The sequence below is a fragment of the Cervus canadensis genome, chromosome 23 (genome assembly GCF_019320065.1).
Source record: "Cervus canadensis isolate Bull #8, Minnesota chromosome 23, ASM1932006v1, whole genome shotgun sequence".
Classification (NCBI taxonomy): domain Eukaryota; kingdom Metazoa; phylum Chordata; class Mammalia; order Artiodactyla; family Cervidae; genus Cervus; species Cervus canadensis.
The window spans coordinates 35,405,055-35,427,897 of NC_057408.1; the positions used below are offsets into that span (position 1 = coordinate 35,405,055).

The 22,843-nt window shown below is 40.4% G+C and overlaps 1 protein-coding gene across 3 annotated transcripts in view; it reads right to left on the reverse strand.

The window, feature by feature from the left end:
• KIAA1328 (KIAA1328 ortholog) overlaps positions 1-22,843 on the reverse strand; it is a 267,669-nt gene that overhangs the window by 70,892 nt on the left and 173,934 nt on the right. For all 3 annotated transcript variants that reach the window (XM_043444201.1, XM_043444203.1, XM_043444202.1), the window contains exon 5: positions 13,896-14,004. In XM_043444201.1, coding sequence (XP_043300136.1) covers positions 13,896-14,004 — 109 coding nt within the window. The remainder of the gene's footprint in view (positions 1-13,895; positions 14,005-22,843) is intronic.

Below are 22,843 nucleotides of genomic sequence, written 5' to 3' on the forward strand. Positions count from 1 at the left end.
TGCAAGAAACTATATCTGATTTACTTCTCTAACTTCTTTCAGTGGGCTTCACTGATGCTAGAAAAATTAGAATGGTTCAGTAGAAAGAAAGGAAGAGAAGGGGAGTCAATAGAGGAGAAAACAAGGGCAGCCAAATAGGGTGAAAATATTTCAGTTGTAAACACATGGAATGGAAAAAGCAGAAATTAAGGGGGAAGAAACTGGAGTTTCAACAGGATCACCAAGACTGGGGAGGCCACTGGCTCTGGCAGTAACAAGACTCAGACAGATCAGCAATCTATCCTAATTTGGAAGAATTTAGAAAACTGGATGGCAAGGAAAAGTACCATAAATTTGATACTGAAATATAAGCAGTGTCAGTAAGAAAGACTGAAGACTGGTGGAAAGGGGAAGATCTTCTGGTTCATTGGAGCTGGCCTGGGGCCAGCACAGTACCTAAGCCTGATGTCCCTTGTTTGGGTCAAAGTTAATGATAAATGGAAGGAAGGAGGTAAAAGAATAAATAAATGGGGTATCTAAGATGCAAATCCAACTTCACTTTGGTGTCTTAAGAGAGGCTTGGGGCTTAGCTTGAGCTTCTTAGCTCAAACTCCAGATGGCCACAAGGTAAAGCGATATGGCTTGTCAAAGCTGCCTCTAATCCTGAAAACTGCCAAAGCAGAATGGCAGTGGGCAGACAGGAATGGAGTGTGTGTGCTATGTCACTTCAGTCATGTCTGACTCTTTGTGACCCTATGGACTGCAGCCTGCCAGGCTCCTCTGTCCATGGGATTCTCCAGGCAAGAATGGGTTGCCATGCACTCCTGCAGGGGATCTTCCTGATCCAGGGATCAGAAGCGCATCTCATGTCTCCTGCATTGGCAGGGTCTTTACCACTAGCACCACCTGGGAAGCCCAGATAGGAGTGGTATACTCCAGCAAAACTTGGTCTTGCAGTACTCCTAACCAGGAAGATCACACTTGATCAATTTTTTTTTCTTTTACAAAGAAATTCATTCTAATTGTATGATTTAACTTTAATACATATTTTTTCATCGAAAGGACAAATGTAAGAGTCATGTTTAGAATATGCATATATTTTATATCAGTGATTTATACTTTGCATTAAATTTGTGTATCAATCCAATAAAGAAAAAAGAAGAGACATTTTATTGGAAACAATCATATCATAGCATCTCTAAAGTAACTTATGAGAGAAACATGTATGTTCTCATTCCAACAATCAATGTTGCTGACAGGTCTATCCAGGTGATTTTATTTAGCACTGCTAATTTTCATGGGATGATTAACACAAAGAAGAGTTTTTGCTTTTAAACTTCCAGATATTTCACCATTTAGAAAAAGTTAGTTTAAAAAAAGAGAAGTATATAAGATGTAAAAGAAAAAAAAGGACTGGAAGGAAATACACGAAAGACTAAAATATTAACAGTGGTGTATACAGTGGGTGGGAGGATTATAGGTGGTTTAAAATGTCACTTTAAAAAATATATATTATCACTACAACTGTCCCAACTAAGCGTAAATGTTGAAGTGATTGCTGCCAATCACTGGTGTCAGTTCCTTTAAAAATTAATTAGCAAACAGATTCTCAAATGGCTTTCCCTGCCCCTACACAACGGCCCTCTGGGGAGGACAGATGGTATCATGAGGGAGTGAGAGTTGGGTGCCCGATCATAGCCAATTGAGTTCATTTGGCAGTTCAACCTTACTGGGGCCACAGGCTGAAGGTGGTGGCAAGAAGGTAAATTTATAGGTCACACAGTATTTCATACTTTTTGCAAAGGTTAAATAAATATATCTCTTAGCAGTTAACATTAAACAATTTATGATATTAAGCTATAACTCTAATTCTGGGATATCTTTGATCTTAAGCCTTGATATGGCAAACGTCCATATGTAAGGTTTTTATTTCATTTTAAAAATTGTTTTAATCAAATATTCAATTTAAATAATAAGTTCTGATTTGTTTCTACCTTGGTTGCTATTAACTTATTCCAGACATTTCCTAAAACTGACAGCTTTCTCTACTACAATGTTTCCTTCTCTCTTTCAAATCAACAGTTGTTTGAAGGAGAAACTTTAATTTCTTTGCTAGCAGTGACTGGTTAAAAACAGATCTTGGCCCCAGCCTGATTTTTATGATACCTAAACACTTGAGGACACCTTGTGTTTCAATCAGTAAAGTCAAAAGATAATCTGTAATAATGAAATAGGACCAGAGGCCAACGTTAACACAGAAGTTTTTTCCTCTTTCGTGCCTTGAGACCAAACTCATCCATATGGAAAGCCATATTAGCTGAAAATAATTCTTTTTTTCTTTAATAAAAGCTTTTTGCCTATAGATTTTTATCTGTCTTTATTTGGAGATCTCAAATGGATCAACTTTATTTTTTTCAATGTAAGCTGAACGGGACACAGGGATTTACCCTTTATGCCACAACAGAGGCAAAGAGAGCACAGAAGACCATGAAGTCTGCAGGGTGTGAAGCTGAAATCCTCACACTGATACAAAAGACTTTGCTGAGGTAATGACACAGTACTCTGGTCGTAGCATGAAACCTTCTGGGTTGAATAAAAGTCAGTGCCATGTGACCTATAGCTGTATATCCGTAGAAACAATTTGCTGCTCACAAAAATATTTATACTCAAATGGGGCAGAGAAAAGAACTGAGACAAGCTGGTGAAGCTTCAGTGGACTGGAAGGACAGGTCTGGAGAAGCCACTGGGCTCCAGTCGCACCTGGATGAGTGAAGTGAAAGTCTCTCAGTCATGTCCGACTCTGTGCAACCCCATGGACTGTAGTCCATGGAATTCTCCAGGCCAGAATACTGGAGTGGGTAGCCTTTCCCTTCTCCAGGGGATCTTCCCAGCCCAGGGATCGAACCCATGTCTCAAACATTGTAGGCGGATTCTTTACCAGCTGAGCCACAAGGGATGAGGAGCGATGGGAAACTGCAGCCTGGCTCAGGGTGGCTCATCTACCGTGTCCCAGCGGTGCCGCCGACCCCTAACTCTCCAGCTGTTCAGGGTGCCGTGGCTCCCACTGGCTCCGGGGCCAGCTCCAGTCTTAGTTCTGCCACTAGTTAGCTTGTTCCTTTTGTAAACCAATGGCCTGTGTGACAATTAGGATCTGTCCCTGAGATGCAGCAACACCTCAGCTCTTACCAGAATCTGGCTCTTGCACAATCACTCTGTTTCTTCCCAATGCCCAAAGACAGGGGTCAGTTGTGCGGTGTAACAGCGGGTCCATGGAGAAGTTCTAGTTTAGGAGCAGCTCGTTTCTCAGTCAGGAGCGGAGATAGTGAAGACAGCAGACATGGGGCTGGACAGGATGAAGACACACTCTGACTGAAAAGTCTCCGAGCTGGGGCACACTGCACCACCAACTCCACATGCAGGAGGGCACGGATTCATTAACGAAGAACATGTAGAGGCAGCCGAGTGACAGTCCACACAGAATGCCACTTGTGGTGATCGGTCCACGCTGCACCTGGTAGCACAAGTGTCCCAAGGCCTGACACTTCTAGCATTTATCAGGTTATACCACGTGCCAAGTACATGACCGCGCCGACTTTTGTTGTACACATTTCTTCCAGGGTGAGGGGAAGAGACAGCCCTCAACAAGAAAATAAACTTAACATCCTTTTACTCATTGTGAAATGGCATGGTGCACCAGCTCTAGCTATTGTTCTGGCTCTTAAAAAATGCCTCAGTAGGTTTACTCTGGGCTTCCCTTGTGGCTTTGCTGGTAAAGAATCTGCTTGCAATGTGGGAGACCTAGGTAAGATCTCTGGTTTGGGAAGATCCCCTGGAGAAGGGACTGGCTACCCACTCCAATATTCTGGCCTGAAGAATTCCATGACTGTATAGTCCATGGGGTCACAAAGAGTCAGACATGACTGAGTGATTTTCACTTTCACTTTCTCAGGGTTACTCAGACTCACAGAAAGAAGACAATCCCTAGGGTACAACTTCCATCACCCTTTATTTATTTACTAAATAAGATTTAAAAATCAATCCCATGGCTAACAATCCCATCCATTTTATCTTTTATCCTTTATTTATTATTATTATTTAATATGAACATTAATCCAGGTGATTTTTAAATTGTCAAAATGTGGAAAGGATGAATTCTCCAAGAAGCACAACTGCAGGCAGGCCTTTTATTGTGATTACAAACAAGATCTGTCTGCTTTCTACTCATTGTCCTGGTCTGGAATGTCCTGGTCTGTCCTTCTCGGCTCTAATGATTGGCTCTGGTTTTCAAGTAGCTCATGTCCTATGACAGGGAAAGCTTGAAGCAGGGTCCCTACTCTAATACAAGTCACAATCCACTTCAGAATTTCCCAGCTTTCCCAAAGGAAGAAACACCCTCTCATGTGTACTACTAATCATGTTCCCCTTGCTGGCCAAGAGGCTTACCTTCCAGACAAGCTGATCATTTTACAGCCATTTAGGGGTGGGTACAAAGCAACGAGATGATGAGCTTTCAATCTTAGTAACAGTCTTATTTCAGTAGGCACCCACAACAGAAAGAAAATCGATGAAAATCTTGGTAAGTAAATATGTAATGCACTGGCCAATTACTCTTGAGCTTCAAGACCAACTTGGACTTTTTCTTTCATGGGTAATATTAGGATTTGTACACCAAGTGGCCCATACATAGTCCCCAAAAAGGTGTATTAATGCTAATGAAAATAACAATATTCATGTGTTTCCCTTTATTATTTACAAGAGATTTCTGTGTACCTGTCTCAAGTTTTGTGGTTAGACTCACAAAAATTTGTAGATAATGCAAAATGCTAAAATCTATTTCTCCATAAGAAATAAAGAGAAGATAGGTTGAAAGTGAAAAAAAAAAAAAAAAGGATTGTAATTTCTTTTTTGGGGGAGGGGCTTATTAATATCAAAAGCAAATAGTTTATGGGAAAATATGAAAAATGTTAAATATATTAAAAGTAGTATATATAACATATATGGAGAAGGAAATGGCAACCCACTCTAGTATTCTTGCTAGGAGAATCCCATGGACAGAGGAGCCTGGTAGGCTACAGTCCATGGGGTCGCAAAGAGTCAGACACGGCTGAGCGACTTCACTCATTCACTCAATATAACACATGTATATATTTGAATACATAAACAGTGTGCAAAAATGTCCAACTGAGCTGAAAATGCATTAGTCAGTGACTATTAACTGCTACATTATTCTCTGTCTTTTTCATAGCAAGTCTTGTTGTTGATACTGTCTTTGATTTTACTCAGTGGCATACTTGGCACCATCACACACAATCCTGACCACTCTTGTCCTAAGACAAAGTATGTAGCCTACACTAATACCCAGTCACCTTTTTCAGCATGACTAGTGACTTTAATTTGGACTTCAAGGATACTAACTTTTTTCTGTTTTACTCCGAGTGTCCTTCCTAAAGTAAAATCTAATGTTTTCCAGATACAATTTCACTTAAACCTCAAAAAAGAAAAAAAACTTCAGATGTAAACACATGTTCACGGAGCTTACTCTCAGGAAACGTAGATTACACCTGGCCTCCTGTCACTGGGAAGGCCAGCAATACCCACGGGTTGCTTGTCCCTGTGCTTGGAATGATGTGGAGCCAAGCTGGTTTATCTCCTTAGCATTTCTAAACTACTGGCCAGCAGGAAACCCAAAGATTTTGAAGAGAAGTTTAAACTATGTTATTCTGAAATCAATTATTTAATTATTTTTGAAAAAATACTCATCTCTCCATTACTTTATCCTCAAAATGTGTAACTTACTCTGAAATCAAGACATAGATGTACATGTTTCCATTTTGACCTTATCTCTAAATGGAGGGTATGGTTTAGACATAGGATGGACAGCTGGAAAACTGAGGTCCATGTGGTTGAGGGTCCATGTTGTCAAGGTTTTGCCACTGCTAGGCAAAGAGGCAGGATGAATACAGGTCTTTGGACCTTAATTCTCAAGGCCTTTCCTGTAAGCCATGCTGCCTGTCTGCATGTAAGGATATTAACTTGAGGAAACCAAAACAGAAAACTAGCCGCAGGCCTAAGCAGAGCTTTAGAAGAAGCTCTAGGATATGGATGAACACAAGATAATGGAGTGGTATACACTCTACATTCACTTAGCGAAGATAATTGTGAGATGTTAAGGAAGCAACAAATCCCAACGCAAAGAACGTGCCAAAACTGGTCACAATTGAGAGCTTGCTGTCATCCAGTCTGGAAACCTCCTGACAACCTAAAACATTTCCAATTCTCATACAGTGGGAAAATCTTCAAGTAGATGAAAATGTGAGGAAGTTCTGGGAAATAAATGAAGCACAACAAATGTATTAATATTAGCTGGGTATAAACATGATTCTTTTGTAGCTATGGAGAAGAAATGAAGGAAAATTGTTGTCTATACTAATGTATGAACTGATAAATTTAAAAGGAAACATTCATTTTGGGGGATTCCCTGGTGGTCCAGGGATTAGGACTTGGCACTTTCACTGCCATGGGCCTGGGTTCGATCCCTGGTTGAAGAACTAAGATCCCAGGAGCCACATGGTGTGGCTGAATAAATAAATAAAAGGAAACATCCATTTTGTGATCATTAATTCATTCTTTCATTCATCCAATAAATATTTTATTGAATGTCTACCATGAGCCAGGCCCTGCTCAGCATAGGGATGCAGTAATGAATACAATAGAAATCTTTATCCTCATGAGTTTATGTTCCATGTGACACAGGTGAGGCAGATGACAAAATTTATCAGTAAGTTATACAGTATACTGGAAGGTGATGAGTACTGTGAAAAAAGGATAAAGCAGAGAAGGAGAAAAGTGGGAGAAAACATTAGGAATTATTTCCTTAGGCATCTTTCTCCTGTTTGCTGAGAGTTCCTTCATGGATAGAATGATGTGTCCATATACTTCATAGAGAAGAAAGCCATCAACAATATGTCCCAGTGATTAGTCTCCAATTTCAACAATTGAGATTGGTGAATGGAGTTCTTCAAGGGCTTCTTAATAATTTTTTTTCACTGCAGGCTTACCAGTGTATCCTGATAGTCTCTTGGGGAGAGAATGACAATTGCTACAGAAAATTGCTGACGGACGGGAGAGGCCCCGGGACAGGAGAGAGGCAGAAAGGAGAAAGGGAGAATGTCAGTCTGCAGGGGTTGGGCAGTGAGAAGATGGGCAGCTCCAGAGTAGGGCTTCCAAATACTTGGTCTTTAGACCAAGTATGTCGGAGTCATCCGGGAAAATAAAAATTGTACATCACTGGTGCCCATTCCTGGCAATGCTGGTTCAGTTAACCCAGGTAAGGCCTAGAAACTGCTACTTTGACAAAGATTCCTAAGTGACTCCAATGTGCACATAGATTTCCGAACCACTGCTCTAAAGGGAATTAAGCCCTTTCAGAATTTTTACAAAGGGCTAATTATGGAAAGAAATCCATTATCAGTAACTGTGAATGCAGGTTATTCAGCTGGCTTCTAAGCCACATTTCTGTACAGCTCTGCCACTCGGTGCATTTTGCAAGGGGACTCTCTGTCATTCACATATACTGTGTTCCAAGTACCCCCCAAAATCCTGCTGCCCAGAGCACAGAAAAGGAAGCTAACACTGAGGGCATATTGTTACCCAGCCCCAAGTTAAAGCTTTGCATATCTAGTCATGTTTAATCCTCTGAGCAAATTGGCAAGGTCGTTATTAATACTCTTATTTTCACATGAGGAATCAGGCTCAGGTATGTTTGCAAGAGCATTTACACGGTAAATATTAAAAAATGCAGCAGTACTGCCCACTCTCAGATGAGCCTAACCGTATTCCTAACCTTTTGTCAGTGAATTCACACAGAGTTTTGAATTATAACAGCAAGGTGCAAATCAGAGTTCTGTTTCCTATTGCTTGTGTGGTGCTGGCAAGTTCTACATTGACAGCTCCTATTAGCCATGTACCAGGACCGTGCTTGGTACTCTATGTAATATATCTTGCTTAACCATTAATGACAAGCCTATGAGGGAGATATTATTATCCCCATTTTATAGATTAAACTAAGGGATTTGCTCAAAACCACACAGGCTAGCATTGAAACCTAGGCCTGTTAACCTGGGTGTTAAAATTATTATCCCCTGGCTCTTAAATGTTCTGTAATTGCTTCTCTGAGCTTTACTTTTTCATGATTGTGAGGATTACATTAGGCCCATATATCATTTTTATAAAAGCATTTAAGTGACTAGGACAGGAAGTAACACTCAACAAATATTTCTTAATACAGAAGTGAAGGGAATTTGATGACCTTGGACCAAATGAGCAAGTCTAAATGAGGCTCAGAACTGAAATGATAAAAGAAACTGAAAATACTGAACAGATATCACTAATCACAGCATTTTCCACAGTTCAGTCCCCGAGAGAAGACCCACCGAGGAAGCATAATCCTCACCTACTGCTGGCTCAACAAAGGAATAACAGAATTATGTCATATGTTCCAAGGATAACAGGTTTTTTGCAACTACTTGGCACTATAGAGTGTAAAATAATGAAGTGGGTTTCCCTCCTATGAATGTATGCCCTTTGTTTTCTTTTAAATATTGTTTTCAAAATTACCTAAGTAATACGTTGTTGTTATAAAACATATAGAAAATATAGAAACATATGAGCAGTAAAATAGCTCTTATAATCCCTTCACCTAGAATTTACAGAGATTTCCTGAGACAAGGACTAGAACTCTAAGTGGCTAGTAAATGTAAGCTGTTATGATGTGTACTTTCTCTGTACTGTATGTTCTTTCTATGTCAAGAATGTATTGACAGGTTTCCTCAAGTTGAATTCATTTCTTGGAATTAAACTATGTCTTTATTATTTCTATTTAGCCTATTTGTTTCTGTTTTCTTAATTTACACACTCTATAAGCAGTGTGTACAAGAGGAATGGATGATTATATTAATGGCTTTTAACAGTGGGAATTACAGTAACAGTCCCAAATCATGGCTTAATTAAAAGCAACATCTCTTCATCAAACACACAAAAATTTCCATGCATGCAACTGTTCTTGGTATTAATGCACCTGCTAGCAGGGAATTTCAATTTATCAACTTGGCTTAAATAAAAATCCTTTTGAATGGCTGAGCTTTTCATCTCCTGATATGGAAGATAAATATATTTATAACTTCATATTTTCTTTTACATATTCAACCAATTCTTTTCTAAAGTTTCCACATTATCCCTTTTTATTTGTCATCATTTTGTGCAGTATTTCATTTTGTTGTTCAGTTGCTAAGTTGTGTCTGACTCTTTGCAACCCCATGGACAGCAGCATGACAGGTTTCCCTGTCCTTCACTATCTCCTGGAGTTCATTAAGTTTTGTTTTTATTTTGTTATTTACAATATACACAAAATGAAAATGTTATAGTGAATGGTGCTTTATGTGTACTGTGAAAGTGTTATTCTGAGGGTAGACAAAGTTAAAATAATAGTCCTTGGCCTAGAAGTTCACACTTTTGGAAATCATTTTGAAAATTCTAAGAGAAATCCAATACTTTGAAAATGAGTTTTAATAGTCATTAAAAAGAGCTTTACAATGACATGTAATTTGTACGAACATATATTATGAAAGGACATATCTGAACATGCCCAACACAATACCTGATACACAACAGGCATCCAATGAATAGAAGCCAGTATCGTCACATACGGTCACCACTCATATGCTCTACTGTATAGAGGCAGTGAGGTCTGCTGTTCAAACAGACCACATAAAGCCAAGTAGTGCCTGCAAGGCTCTAGTTTGAGGTTATGGATTTTAGTTTAGTTCTTCTCTCTCCACCTTGGCAGAATAACACATTGTTATGTGCTAGGCATATGAGGGGATCTGGTTAGGTACTAAAAATATATGTGTGAATGTCTAGGTGAGGAAAAGTTCTGATTTAAAAAAAAAAGATTTTGTGATAGGATTCTGGGCACAAGTGCAAGAAAGTGTTGCAATCTGGCCATTGTGTGTGTGATGGAAACACAATCCTTTCCTTTCTCTTAGATTAACTTCCTATCAAGTTATAAAAACAAATTCCGACCCTTAAAGTCAGTCTGTCAGATTATTAATCTAAATCAGAGTTTTATGGGCTTAGTGCCTATACCTCAGAACTAAATCCAAGCTTCACACAGTGTGAATGAATGAAAAAACACTGAAATTTGGGATCAGAAAAAAGAAAAAAAGAAGTAAAAGTCATCCAAATAGTTAAGAAGCAACGCCTGGGTCCCTCAATCTCAACTTCAGTGGATGAGTCTCCACAATTGACTTTCAAGTCAGCTGCGTGTGAACAGTAGCCTGTGAGCACAAGTGTGTCTTGGCAGTTGCTCTATAAAAAGCTCAGCAAGGTGGAAACTTACAGCAAATTTTTTGGAACACATTAGGCGTATGGTTACAGCAAAGGGCCAAGGCCTCAAAAAAAAAAAATTTCAGCTTATTATTTTTTTTTAAAGTTTCCCCAATAAGCTATTAAGTCCTTTAAAGCACATACACAAATATTTCCCAACCTCCCTCAACGAAAAATAAGCTCTACAAAATCATCTCCCATGACATACATCAAAAAACAAACCAAACAAAGTAAAACAGAAAACTTCAACTTGCTGTTGTGATATAAACTAATCTTTCTGAAAAAAAACCTAGATTACTGGGGTGAATAGTACATCCTAGAAATAGGCTAACCACAGCTCCAGTTCCAAAAATTCACTAATTGGCCATGATTTGGTGAGATCTGTCTTTTTCTCTTCACATCTCAGAGGCAGGAAAAAAAAAAAATTTAAGAGTACTGGCCTTAGCTCTTCTGAGTCAGGGAAGAACAGCAAGAAGGGGGCCTTAGTAACCTTTTACTTCAGGGACTGAGTGACTAACACTGCTGCTGCAGGCCTGGTGTTTGTCTTTATTTATCAGTTTAACACAATCATCACTGAGTTGTCATAAGACCGACGGAAACTCCACCAATACTTTATTTATTTATTTTTTTTTAATTTTTTATTAGTTGGAGGCTAATTACTTCACAACATTTCAGTGGGTTTTGTCATACATTGATATGAATCAGCCATAGATTTACACGTATTCCCCATCCCGATTCCCCCTCCCACCTCCCAAGACTTCTGTTTCAATGAACAGCTTCACAAGATATTGTCTTCATTTTAATATAAAATGTTCCAGATATACATATCTGAATAGAAAAAGATACCAACATTTAAAAAATATACAGCATGTAATAGACTTTTCTCCTCAAATCTGAAATAAAAGATTTGAAGATTCAAAGTTACATTAATGCAAATATCTGCCTGTTGCAAGTATGCTTTTTGATTAAATTGGCATACATCAAGTACAATTAGAAAGGTTATTTATAACGAAGAAATACATAACTCTGCATCTTAATGGGGATGACAATTTCAGCTGACGGTTGCTAATTAACATTACTTCTTCTGCTCTGGATCTCAGATATTTCTTATATGATCTTTATGCTGGCAACAGACACAACTAATTCTAGAAGGCCCCAAAGGGTTAATTATCAGCAACATTTCTGCTTATAACAAATTCACTGGTAACTTGCCCAGCTCTGGCTCCTCACTGGAGACCAGAAGATCAAGCAGAATTGGGTAAACTCTGACTCAGAGTCGTGTCAGGAAAAGTATTTATTCAACTTTCTTTGTGAGCAAAGGTGCACCTACCCACTGGTATTCAGAATGACCGGGAGAAAAGTCCCTCCAGTCCTCTCTTCAGGTGTCATGGTCTAGGGGTGTTGCCTGTTCCAGTCCAGCAGAAATGCATGGCACTGTTTAGTTCAGTGGTGCCACCTTCTTATGCCAAGATGCCCACTTTCTTGGACACCTCAGGGGTGTGTGATCAGCGTTGGAGGCCAGATGTAAAACAGAAAGACAGAAGCATTGCCACTCTCAGCACAGAAAACTATAAAGCCCTCTTTGCTTGTGCTGTAAATTACCTATTTATTTTGTTAGCATGAGATAGATGAATATTTTCACACACAAAGGTGCCCTGCTAAAATCAGGATAAGTGATATTAATGTCCTATGGTCAGTATTATTGAACCTCGAAAGCAATAAACTTTATGCGTCAATAAATATTACATTTGCAACATAGTTAACATTCCTTTACTGTCTCTAGCACTTATTACACATTGTAACCGCAAGTCTACAATACATTATTCATATTTGGGGTGTCACCAAGTGATGGATTGCTGTAGGAGAGGCTGTCCTTTAAATAAATCAACAAATAAAAATGCAAATGTTAACATTTTCAGCCACAACTTTCCCCATCTTGAATGGGGAATGAAAATTTCACATTACACTGACAGGCAGCAGAGAGAACAATTAACAACCTACACTGTGAATGAGAAAGATGATTTTGCCACGCTGGGTTTTATCACCTGCACATGGACCCATATGGGACTCTCCTAGGTGTTAGCACTTTTCAGAGAACAAAGGAAAAACTGTCTCCCACGGCCCCTGTTCCATTCCCATCCTTTTCTGCAGGTCTTGACAATTCTTGGAATTTTGGGTAGACAGGAAAGGGCTTTTATTCTTGTTCTTCTCAGTACTGTCAAAGGTTTCTTGGAATGAAGAATAACGGGCTTTCCTTTTGCATTAAAAGCTTATATGTAAAAGTAGTCTATAAAAATTCCTTTTCTACACTTTGAAATAAAAATAATTCAAATAATCTTGATTCTGAAGTCTGGAAAGCAACCACTGTGCTTTCTTGGTAACTGATTTTCATAGTACGAATCTTTTTTTTTCAACTCTGCACTTTGTATTACAGACCTATAATATGCCATCACGCACTGTTAAGGATAAAATCTGGGGTGCTGCACATTGTTTCATTTAGCCAAATGCTCATTATTTAAGAAGCTTCTGAGAATCTGTATCTAGCTCATCTGCAGCATTAAGAACTAACAGAGAAAGAATCCTTTTTTTAAGGTCTGTAGATATGAGTCTTCACTGCGATTTTAACCTGGGCTTGTAAAACTCCACAAAGTTGATATGGTCATTTCAGAAAATGTGTGCTGAAGATGTTCTATAAAACTCTTACTGGGGAAACATTTTATTCTTTTTCATGCCTCTCACGAAATTGAAGTGCAATCATCAAAAACACATTAGAGTAGTGTTTAAGATCTGATCCAAGATCTTAGCATCAAAGATAGGGAAATTCATTTGAAAACCCAGACTGCCTTTCCTCTTTACCTTAACTCTTCCATTACTATTATCCTCTGTGCTGAGTCATTTCCCAAAAGTTCTTTAAAATTAAGTCTTAAAATCTATATTTACTGGATAAGATGCTAGGAATTTAAGTGCTTAAAAAATCATATCCCCAAGGAAACACAAACATGCCCTTTTGGTGTTAATGTTTATATATTCAGCCTTAAATGTATAATATAGGAGTTGGCTTACTAGACATGAGAAATTTTAATAACATATTTCTTTTCTTGACTGTAGAAAAGGCCAATCAAAGTATTAGCTCCTCAAATGTCTCTGGTATAAGTAAATGTTGACAGTCATTTAACTGTAGTACAAAACCCACTATGGTTTTCAGTATCAATTGATTCAGTAAGTTAAGCTTACAGTCCAAGTATATAACAATTTCAGGATAAATTGGGTAGGACCTGCTCCTAAACATTTTCTGATGAAAGGTAAGATTAGCTTTGCGTTTCCATGGAAACCCTGTCAATTACCATTACCAATTAAGGATAAAGGAAAGGGCTCCAGGAGTTCTACCTGGTCGTATGTAGACGCTTCCAAATAAGGGCCTCTCTCTTGAGTTGGAGACATTAAGAACTGTTAAAATTTTTCACTTTTTGTTAAATAACACAGCAGAAGTTCTCACCTGGAGAATGGTAAGGCAAAGAACCCCTGAAACTCACCGGGAGCTGTCATGTTGGGAGGATGACGTAGCTGGGATCACAGGCTCCTTCTGGCTCCCTGTTGTCATAGGAGACGTGGACGCATCTTTTCGAAATTCTGCCACTGTCCCTGCATGTACAATAAAGGAAATAATTTGGGCATTCAATAAAAGAAAATGCAAGAGTCTATCATGAATAATATATGCGAGATTATAGGAATCCCCAAGCTTTAGAAGTAAGCTCTCTTCCCCTCTGAAATGCAACAATGGCAGATGGAAAGCTCGGTGGGTTGTTTTGGTTTTATAAACACCAGTGGTCCACAATATCTTGTTTTTAAAAACGTGGGTGTGTGCAATAACAGACTAATTAGAGATTTGATTGGTAAACCTGATGATTAAAGTCCTGATGATTTGCGTTTAGGGTAAAAACGCCCAAGAAAGTAGATTGCTTTATTTTGCTCCTTTTAACTGTCATAAGAAAAGTTCTTTCCTCTCCTTGACAAAATAGAATACAGAAAATTTGTACCTTTAAGCCCTCCAAATTAAATTGATTCTACCCCCAGAAAACTTTCAAGGTAGGCATAAATTGTGAACGCTTCTTTTAAAGAACTCAACATTGGGCTAAAACAAGTAAGATGCTCAACTAACCATTCCAGGGCTGATTTGGTTTCTGTTTCTAACGAGCAAGGTTTAGTTGGTAATTACGTTTTACTTTTGGAATGCTAAGTAGTAACATGGCATGGAAAGAAAAATCTTTTGTTTCTGTTTTATTATTATTTATTTAATAATTTTCTCCTCTTTTTAAAAACATTTTTAACAAAAATTTCCAACTTTTAATTTATTAAAAATATAATTGAGCTTTTTCACATATCAAATTCTCATGATAAAGCTGAAAAGGCCTTGCAGATCATCTCTTACATCTCTTAGCATCATCTTTTTGATAGATTCTTTTTATAGGAAGATCTCTGGCTAATGTTTCATTTTTTAAAAATGTTTTAAAAAATTTAGTTGGTCGATAATGCTGTGTTAGCTTCTGCTGAACAGAAAAATGCATCAGTGGTTACATATTCATAACTCGACTCTTTCAGACTCTTTTCTAACTGGTCACTGTGGAGCACTGAGAACAGTTCCCTGTGCTGGACAGTAGGTCCTTACCAGTGATCTGTTTTATATACTGCAGTGTGTACACGCCAATCCCAATCTCCCAGTTCATCCCTGCCCTCTGCTTCTGCTTCCCCCTGGTAAACCATAAGTTTGTTTTCTATATCTGTGACTTTATTTCTGTTTTGGAAATGAGTTCATCTGTGTCATTTTTTTAAGGATTCCACATATTAGTAGTATCATATGTGTCTTTTTCTCTCTGACTTACTTCACTCAGTATGACAATCTCCAGGTCCGTGTTATTTTTTCCTTTTTTATGGCTGAGTAATATTCCATTATCTATCTGTACCATATCATATTTGTGTGTGGATGATTTCCCACATTTACTGTATGTTTGCCTTTACTAGGCAAATGAGCTTTCCCATTTTTAATTTTCTTGTTTCTATTATAGCTGTGGTCTCTTTTTGTTTTCTTTTCACCCTGCCTAGAGAAGTTTCTTTAGCATTTGTTGTAAAGCTGTTTGGTGGTGATTAATTCTCTTAGATTTACTTGTCTGTAAAGCTTTTGATTTCTCTGTACAATCTGAATGAATGCCTTGCTGGGTAGAGTATTCTAGGTTGTAGGGTTTTCCCTCTCATCACTTTAAATAAAGCATGCCACTCTCTTCTGGCCTGCAGAGGTTCTGCTGAAAAATCAGCTTATAACCTTACAGGTATTACCTTGTATGTTATTTACTGCTTTAATATTTTTTTCTTTGTATTTAATTTTTGTTAATTTGATCAATATGTGTCTTGGTATGTTTCCCCTTGGGTTTATACTGTGTGGGACTCTCTGAGTTTCTTGGATGTGACTATTTCCTTTCCCATGTTATAAACTCTTCAAATATTTTCTTAGGCCCTTTGTCTCCTGGGACCCCTACAATGCAAATGTTGGTGTGTTTAATGTTGTCCCAGAGGTCTCTTAGACTGTCCCCATTTCTATTCATTCTTTTCCTTTATTCTGTTCTGCAGCAGTGATTTCCACCACTCTGTCTTGCAGCTCACTTCTTTGCGCTTATGCCTCAGTTGTTCTACTACTGATTCCTTCTAGTGTATTCCACATTTCAGTTATTGTGTTGTTTACCTCTGTTTGTTCTTTAAATCTTCTATCTTTTTGTTAAACATTTCTTGTACCTTGCTGGCCTGTGTCTCCATTCTTTTTCCAAGATTTTGGATCTTTCAGTTCAGTTCAGTTCAGTCGCTCAGTCATGTCAGACTCTTTGCGACCCCATGAACCACAGCACGCCAGGCCTCCCTGTCCATCACCAACTCCCGGAGTCCACCCAAACCCATGTCCATCAAGTTGGTTATGCCATCCAACCATCTCATCCTTGGTCGTCCTCTTCTCCTCTTGCCCTCAATCCTTCCCAGCATCAGGGTCTTTTCCAATGAGTCAGCTCTTCGCATCAGGTGGCCAAAGTATTGGAGTTTCAGCCTCAACCTCAGTCCCTCCAATGAACACCCAGGACTGATCTCCTTTAGGATGGACTGGCTGGATCTCCTTGCAGTCCAAGGGACTCTCAAGAGTCTTGTCCAACACCATAGTATAAAAGCATCAATTTTTTGGCACTCAGCTTTCTTTATAGTCCAACTCTCACATCCATACATGACTAATGGAAAAACCACAGCCTTGACTAGACGGACCTTTGTTGGCAGAGTAATCTCTTTGCTTTTTAATATGCTATCTAGGTTGGTCATAATTTTCCTTCCAAGGAGCAAGCATCTTTTAATTTCATGGCTGCAATCACCATCTGCAGTGATTTTGGAGCCCAAAAAAATAAAGTCTGACACTGTTTCCACATCTATCTGCCATGAAGTGATGGGACTGGATGCCATGATCTTAGTTTTCTGAATGTTGAGCTTTAAGCCAACTTTTTCACTCTCCTCTTTTACTTTCATCAAGAGGCTCTTTAGTTCCTCTTCACTTTCTGCCATAAGGGTGGTGTCATCTGCATATCTGAGGTTATTGATATTTCTCCCGGCAATCTTGATTCCAGCTTGTGCTTCTTCCAGCCCAGCGTTTCTCATGATGTACTCTGCATATAAGTGAAATAAGCAGGGTGACAATATACAGCTTTGATGTACTCCTTTTCCTATTTGGAACCAGTCTGTTCGATGTCCAGTTCTAACTGTTGCTTCCTGACCTGCATATAGGTTTCTCAAGAGGTGGGTCAGGTGCTCTGGTATTCCCATCTCTTTCAGAATTTTCCACAGTTTATTGTGATCCACACAGTCAAAGGCTTTGGCATAGTCAATAAAGCAGAAATAGATGTTTTTCTGGAACTCTCTTGCTTTTTCGATGATCCAGCGGATGTTGGCAATTTGATCTCTGGTTCCTCTGCCTTTTCTAAAACCAGCTTGAACATCTGGAAGTTCACGGTTCACGTATTGCTGAAACCCGGCTTGGAGAATTTTGAGCATTACTTTACTAGCATGTGAGATGAGTGCAACTGTGCGGTAGTTTGAGCATTCTTTGGCATTGCCTTTCTTAGGGATTGGAATGAAAACTGACCTTTTCCAGTCCTGTGGCCACTGTTGAGTTTTCCATATTTGTTGGCATATTGGGTGCAGCACTATCACAGTGTCATCTTTCAGGATTTGAAACAGCTCAACTGGAATTCCATCACCTCCACTAGCTTTGTTCGTAGTGATGCTTCCTAAGGCCCACTTGACTTCACATTCCAGGATGTCTGGCTCTAGGTGAGTAATCGCACCATTTTGATTATCTGGGTCGTGACAATCTTTTTTGTACAGTTCTTCTGTGTATTCTTGCCACCTCTTCTTAATATCTTCTGCTTCTCTTATGTCCCTACCATTTCTGTCCTTTGTTGAGCCCATCTTTGCATGAAATGTTCCCTTGGTATCTCTAATTTTCTTGAAGAGAGGTCTAGTCTTTCCCATTCTGTTGTTTTCCTCTATTTCTTTGCATTGATCGCTGAGGAAAGCTTTCTTATCTCTCCTTGCTCTTCTTTGGAACTCTGCATTCAAATGGGTATATCTTTCCTTTTCTCCTTTGCTTTTTCGCTTCCAGTCTTTTCATAGCTATTTGTAAGGCCTCCTCAGACAGCCATTTTGCTTTTTTATTATTATTATTTTGATGCTTTTTCAGGTAGACTATCTCCTCTTCATTTAGTTGTTCCTGTAGGTTTTTATCTTGTTCCTTCATCTGCAACAGAGACATATTTCTCTGTTGACTTGTTTTGTCTAACTGTATTTATGGTCTTCTTTCTACAGGCTGCAGAATCGTAGTTCCTCTTGCGTCTGGTATATGTCCCCTGGTGGGTGAGGTCCATTCAGGGGCTTGTGCAGGCTTCCTGGTGGAAGGGAATGTTGCCTTGTGGTGGGTGGAGTTGGGTCTTGTCCTTCTAGTGGGCAGGGCTGTGTCAGGGAATGTGTTGGGGATGGCTGTAAGCTTAGTACGACTTTAGGAAGCTTGTCTGCTGATGGGTAGGGCTGTGTTCCTCTCTTGCTGATTGCTTGACTGGAGGCATTCCAAAACTGGAAACCACAGGTTGTTGAGTGGTTCCAAACTGGGGATCCTTGAGAGAGCTCACACCAATTAACATTCCCTGATGCCTCCGCTAACAATGTCCTTGTCACCCCAGTGAGCTATGGTCGATCCCTGTCTCTCCAGGAGACCCTCCAAGACCCCTGGGTAAGTATAACCCAGGTTCCTATGGAGGTATTGCTTTCTGCTAGGTCCCAGTGAATGTAAAATCTTGTGTCCCCTTCAAGAGTGAGGTCTCTGTTCCCCCCAGCCCTCTGGAGCTCCTTTACCTAAGCCCTGCTGGCCTTCCAGACTAAATGTTGGCAGTTCTTCCACCCCATTCCAGACCCTCAGACAGCCTTAGAGGGCTATTTTTCACGTGTGTGTTTGTGTGTGTGTGCTGCTTGGCGAGAGGGCTGTTTTCGGTATGCATGTTTGCCACCTCTTTCCTCACTGTATGCTGGCCATTATCCCCTTGGTAGGGGGGTTTGGCTGGTGTGGTGACCAGAGCCTGCCCTGGATGCTGAGCCTGGGGGGAGCTCCCCTTTGCTCTGTAGTCTTCACTGCTCTGTCAGGGGCAGGGTCTGCTCCCGAGCTGCTGTAGCAGAGGCCCCAGATCTTATTCCTGCTGTGCTTCTCACCTGTGGTGCAAGGCAGGCAGGTCTGGGGCACTCCCACTGGGAGAGAAGTCACTGAGAATCCCTCCTCCGGAGCTGCTCATCTGTGGGTATGCTTTCTCGTGTCATTTTTCACCTGTTGCGTGAGCTCCCAAGTTCCTGTGTTGCTGGCACTGCTCTCAGCCCTACTGTAACAGTGTGGATGCCAGCAGTTGGCCCTGGTGTCTTATCAGGCTTTGTCTTCACCAGGCCCCCAGCATAAATCCACTCAAGTCAGGTCTCAGGATTGCAGGAATCCTGGATCTGGACCCACTGCAGGCACTACGGGGGCAGCTTGGACTCTGACTTGGTCTACTCCTGAGTGTATGTGCCGACAAGTTCCACAGCTGCTACAACCAGACCTGTCTCAGTTGTGGGGGTACCTGTCCATTCAGCTGTTCCACAGGTGCTGAATTTATGGAGACCATCTCAGGTATTTAATCTGTGGTTTGTGCAGCAGCAGGGAGAGATTTCAGACCTTCTTCCTTCCTTGCAAAGTCCCTGGGCTTCAGCTTGGGTTTCACCTCTGTGAAAAGGTGGTACTGTGCATGGGCCACCCACAGGCATCTGCTCTTCACCTAAGTGAGAGGGGGCAGAGGCAGCAACTGAGGTGCACTGGCGCTTTGGTGGGAGGGGGCAGAGGTGGCAACTGACTGGGGTGCATGTGCTCACCCAGGCAGGAGTCAGGGAGGCAGCAGCCAACTGGGATGAGGCTGTAAGGGCAGCTCTGCCCTTCATGCCTAACTCAATAGTGGGGCTTCACTTCTATGGCATTCTGGGCTTCCTCCAGCAGTATTCCTGGTTGTGGAGCTCCTCACTCCTGTCCCCTCAGGCTGTCTCCAGGCAACCAACAGCAGTCCTTTCCTCGGGTCTTTTCTCCAAACCCCACATTCCACACCACATCGGCACACCACATCTGCCCCCGTCCACATCGGCAGACGCATGTCTGAGGCTGAGGTACGCAGGGTTACGCACAGCCCGCCTGTGGACGTCTCACTCTGTCCCGCCTGCCACAGACCGGCTGCGGCACTCTCCTCCAGGCCCCAAGCCCCTCCTTCTGTCTGAGCTGATCTCCTCACAGTGAGGAGGATCCCCTGGGTGCAGGAACCTCTCCTCTCCTCCAGTTCCTCACCCTCTCAACCCAGACCCACAGATCCTGTCTGGCTTCCTCTTCTTTCCTTTTCTTTCATCTTTTCCTGTCCTTTTAGGTGTCCAAGGTCCTCTGCCAGCATTCAGCAGGTGCTCTGTGAGAACTGTTCCATTTGTAGATGTATTCTTGATGCCTCTGTGGGAAGACGTGAACTCCACATCCTGCCACTCCGCCATCTTATCCTTCTCTCTCCTTCTTCTTCTTAATGTTATTTTCCACATAATATTATGTGGAATACTTTGTGTATTCCAAAAATACACAAAACACTCTTGTATTTTTCTTGGAAGACTATAAGAATCTCATTCACAATTTTCTTCTGGTTCCTAGGAAACTGTTGCCCAAACTGCTGAAAGAAGTTACTTGGGAAGAGTCACTATCTCTTTGAGGAAATGGTGAATATTCAAACGATCTGAAAAGACAGCTTTGATGTGTTAGAAATACCAGATCAGGAATACCATATGCTAACTCAGGGAATGGCAGGGTTTAGCTGTGACCAGAGAAAACCAGGCCTACATCTGTAGAGATTAGCATCAAAACAATTACCAAAATCCTGGTATTTAAAAGCCATACTCAATATTGACTGTTCTCTATCATGTAGAGATGTAAAAGACCAGCTGGCCAAAAGCACAATTCAGACTTCTTATACACAAACCTGTGGGACCCTCAACCCAAACCAGTACTTTCTAATAGTGGACATAAACTCCAGCAGTTCATACAATGCATGAGTCAGTAAATGTTTACCAAGTACCTAATGATGCACAGGGGATAGTACCAGGATTAAATTCAGGCTTAGTTTATGGAAAGGGGAAGGAAGATGTGAGTAAGAAATGAGACACTCTGAACAATCTGGTGAAGAACCATAAAAAACTCAAGGCAGCATAAAACAGTATAAGGTATTAAAAACAGCCAACAGGTAACAGTATGCTTAGTATGTGTCTGTTACTGTTCTAAGCCTTTTCCATATACCATATATTCATTTTGCTTTTTTAAAAAATTGCTTCATTGAAGTATAATTTGAATACCATAAAATGTACCCCTCTTAAGTGTACAGTTTGATAAATAGTAGTAAATTTACATAGCCAGTTTTTAATATTTTTGTCATGCATTTACTTGTTTTTGTAATTCAATTTTAAAGCATTTCATCACTCCAAAAGTTTTCCTTATACCCATTTATAGTCAATCTCTTCTCTCTGACTGTTCTGCTCATATCCCCTTCCAGCTCCATCTCTATAGTTTTGCCACTTCTAAACATTACTTACATTTATCCTCATAGAAACCCTCTGTGACATATACTATTTCTTAATATCTAATTTACAGATGGGGAAAATAAACTGTAGGGGACTTAAATGACCTGCCCAAGGTCACAAAGCTAGTAAGTGACCAACATTTGCTCCCAGAGTTTTCACCATTATGCTAAACTGCTGTAAAATATAATATGAAAAGTCTGAGGAATTAAGAAGTGGGAGAGATCACATCTAGCTTTAGGGTTAGGGAAGATCTGATGCAGGAGGTGGAATTTTGAAAGAAAGGAACAGGGAGCATGGAGTTCACAAAAGCATTAAATTAAAAAACCTTATAGCTAAATATTTAATAAATTCAGGAAACAGTTCTTGAGCTCTATGTCCTTTGTTAATCAGTTTAAATCACTTCGCCTGTATTATCTTATTAATCTTTATGTGTGTGTGTGAAGTCACTCAGTCATGTCTGACTCTTTGTGACCCCATGGACTGTAGCCTATCAGGCTTCTCCGTCCATGGGATTTTCCAGGCAAGAGTACTGGAGAGGGCTACCATTTCCTTCTCGAGAGGATCTTCTCCACCCAGGGATTGAACCCAGGTCTCCCGCATTGTAGGCAGATGCTTTACTGTTTGAGCCACCAGGGAAATCAAAATGCAGTTAGTAAATTTTATTATTGTCCTCATCTTATAGATAAGGAAGTGGAAACTGTGAAAAGGGCAAGCAGCCTGTCCAGTATCACACAGGCTGGTCAGAATAAGGCTGGGCTTTGAATGCAGTTAAGGTCTATTTGATTCTGAATTGCAAACTCCTAAACACTGAGTTAGTTGGGCTCAAAAATAAAACAAAGCAGCAACAACAATTTAAAAAAATCCACACTGATCTTTGGAGAGATTATTCTTGTAACAGAGCTTAGAACAGAATGGAACAGAGAGAATGGAGGCAGGAAAAGCAGTTCACCATGACTACAACTACTGGCTGGAATCCTGGGTGATGGAAGGGAAGACATGGAATTTAGAAAACTGGTACTGATGAGCCTATCTGCAGGGCAGAAATAGAGACATGGACTTGTGGACACAGCGGGGGAAGGAGAGGGTAGGACGCACTGAGAGAGTAGCACTGACCTACATGCACTACCACGTGTAAAACAGAAAGTTAGTGGGAAGCTGCTGAGTAACACAAGAAGCCCACCAGGGGCTCTGGGACAACCAAGATGGGTGGGACAGGTGGTGGGGGCGGGAGGGAGGCTCCAGAGGGAGGGAGTATATATATACACATATATATGTATGTATGTATATACAC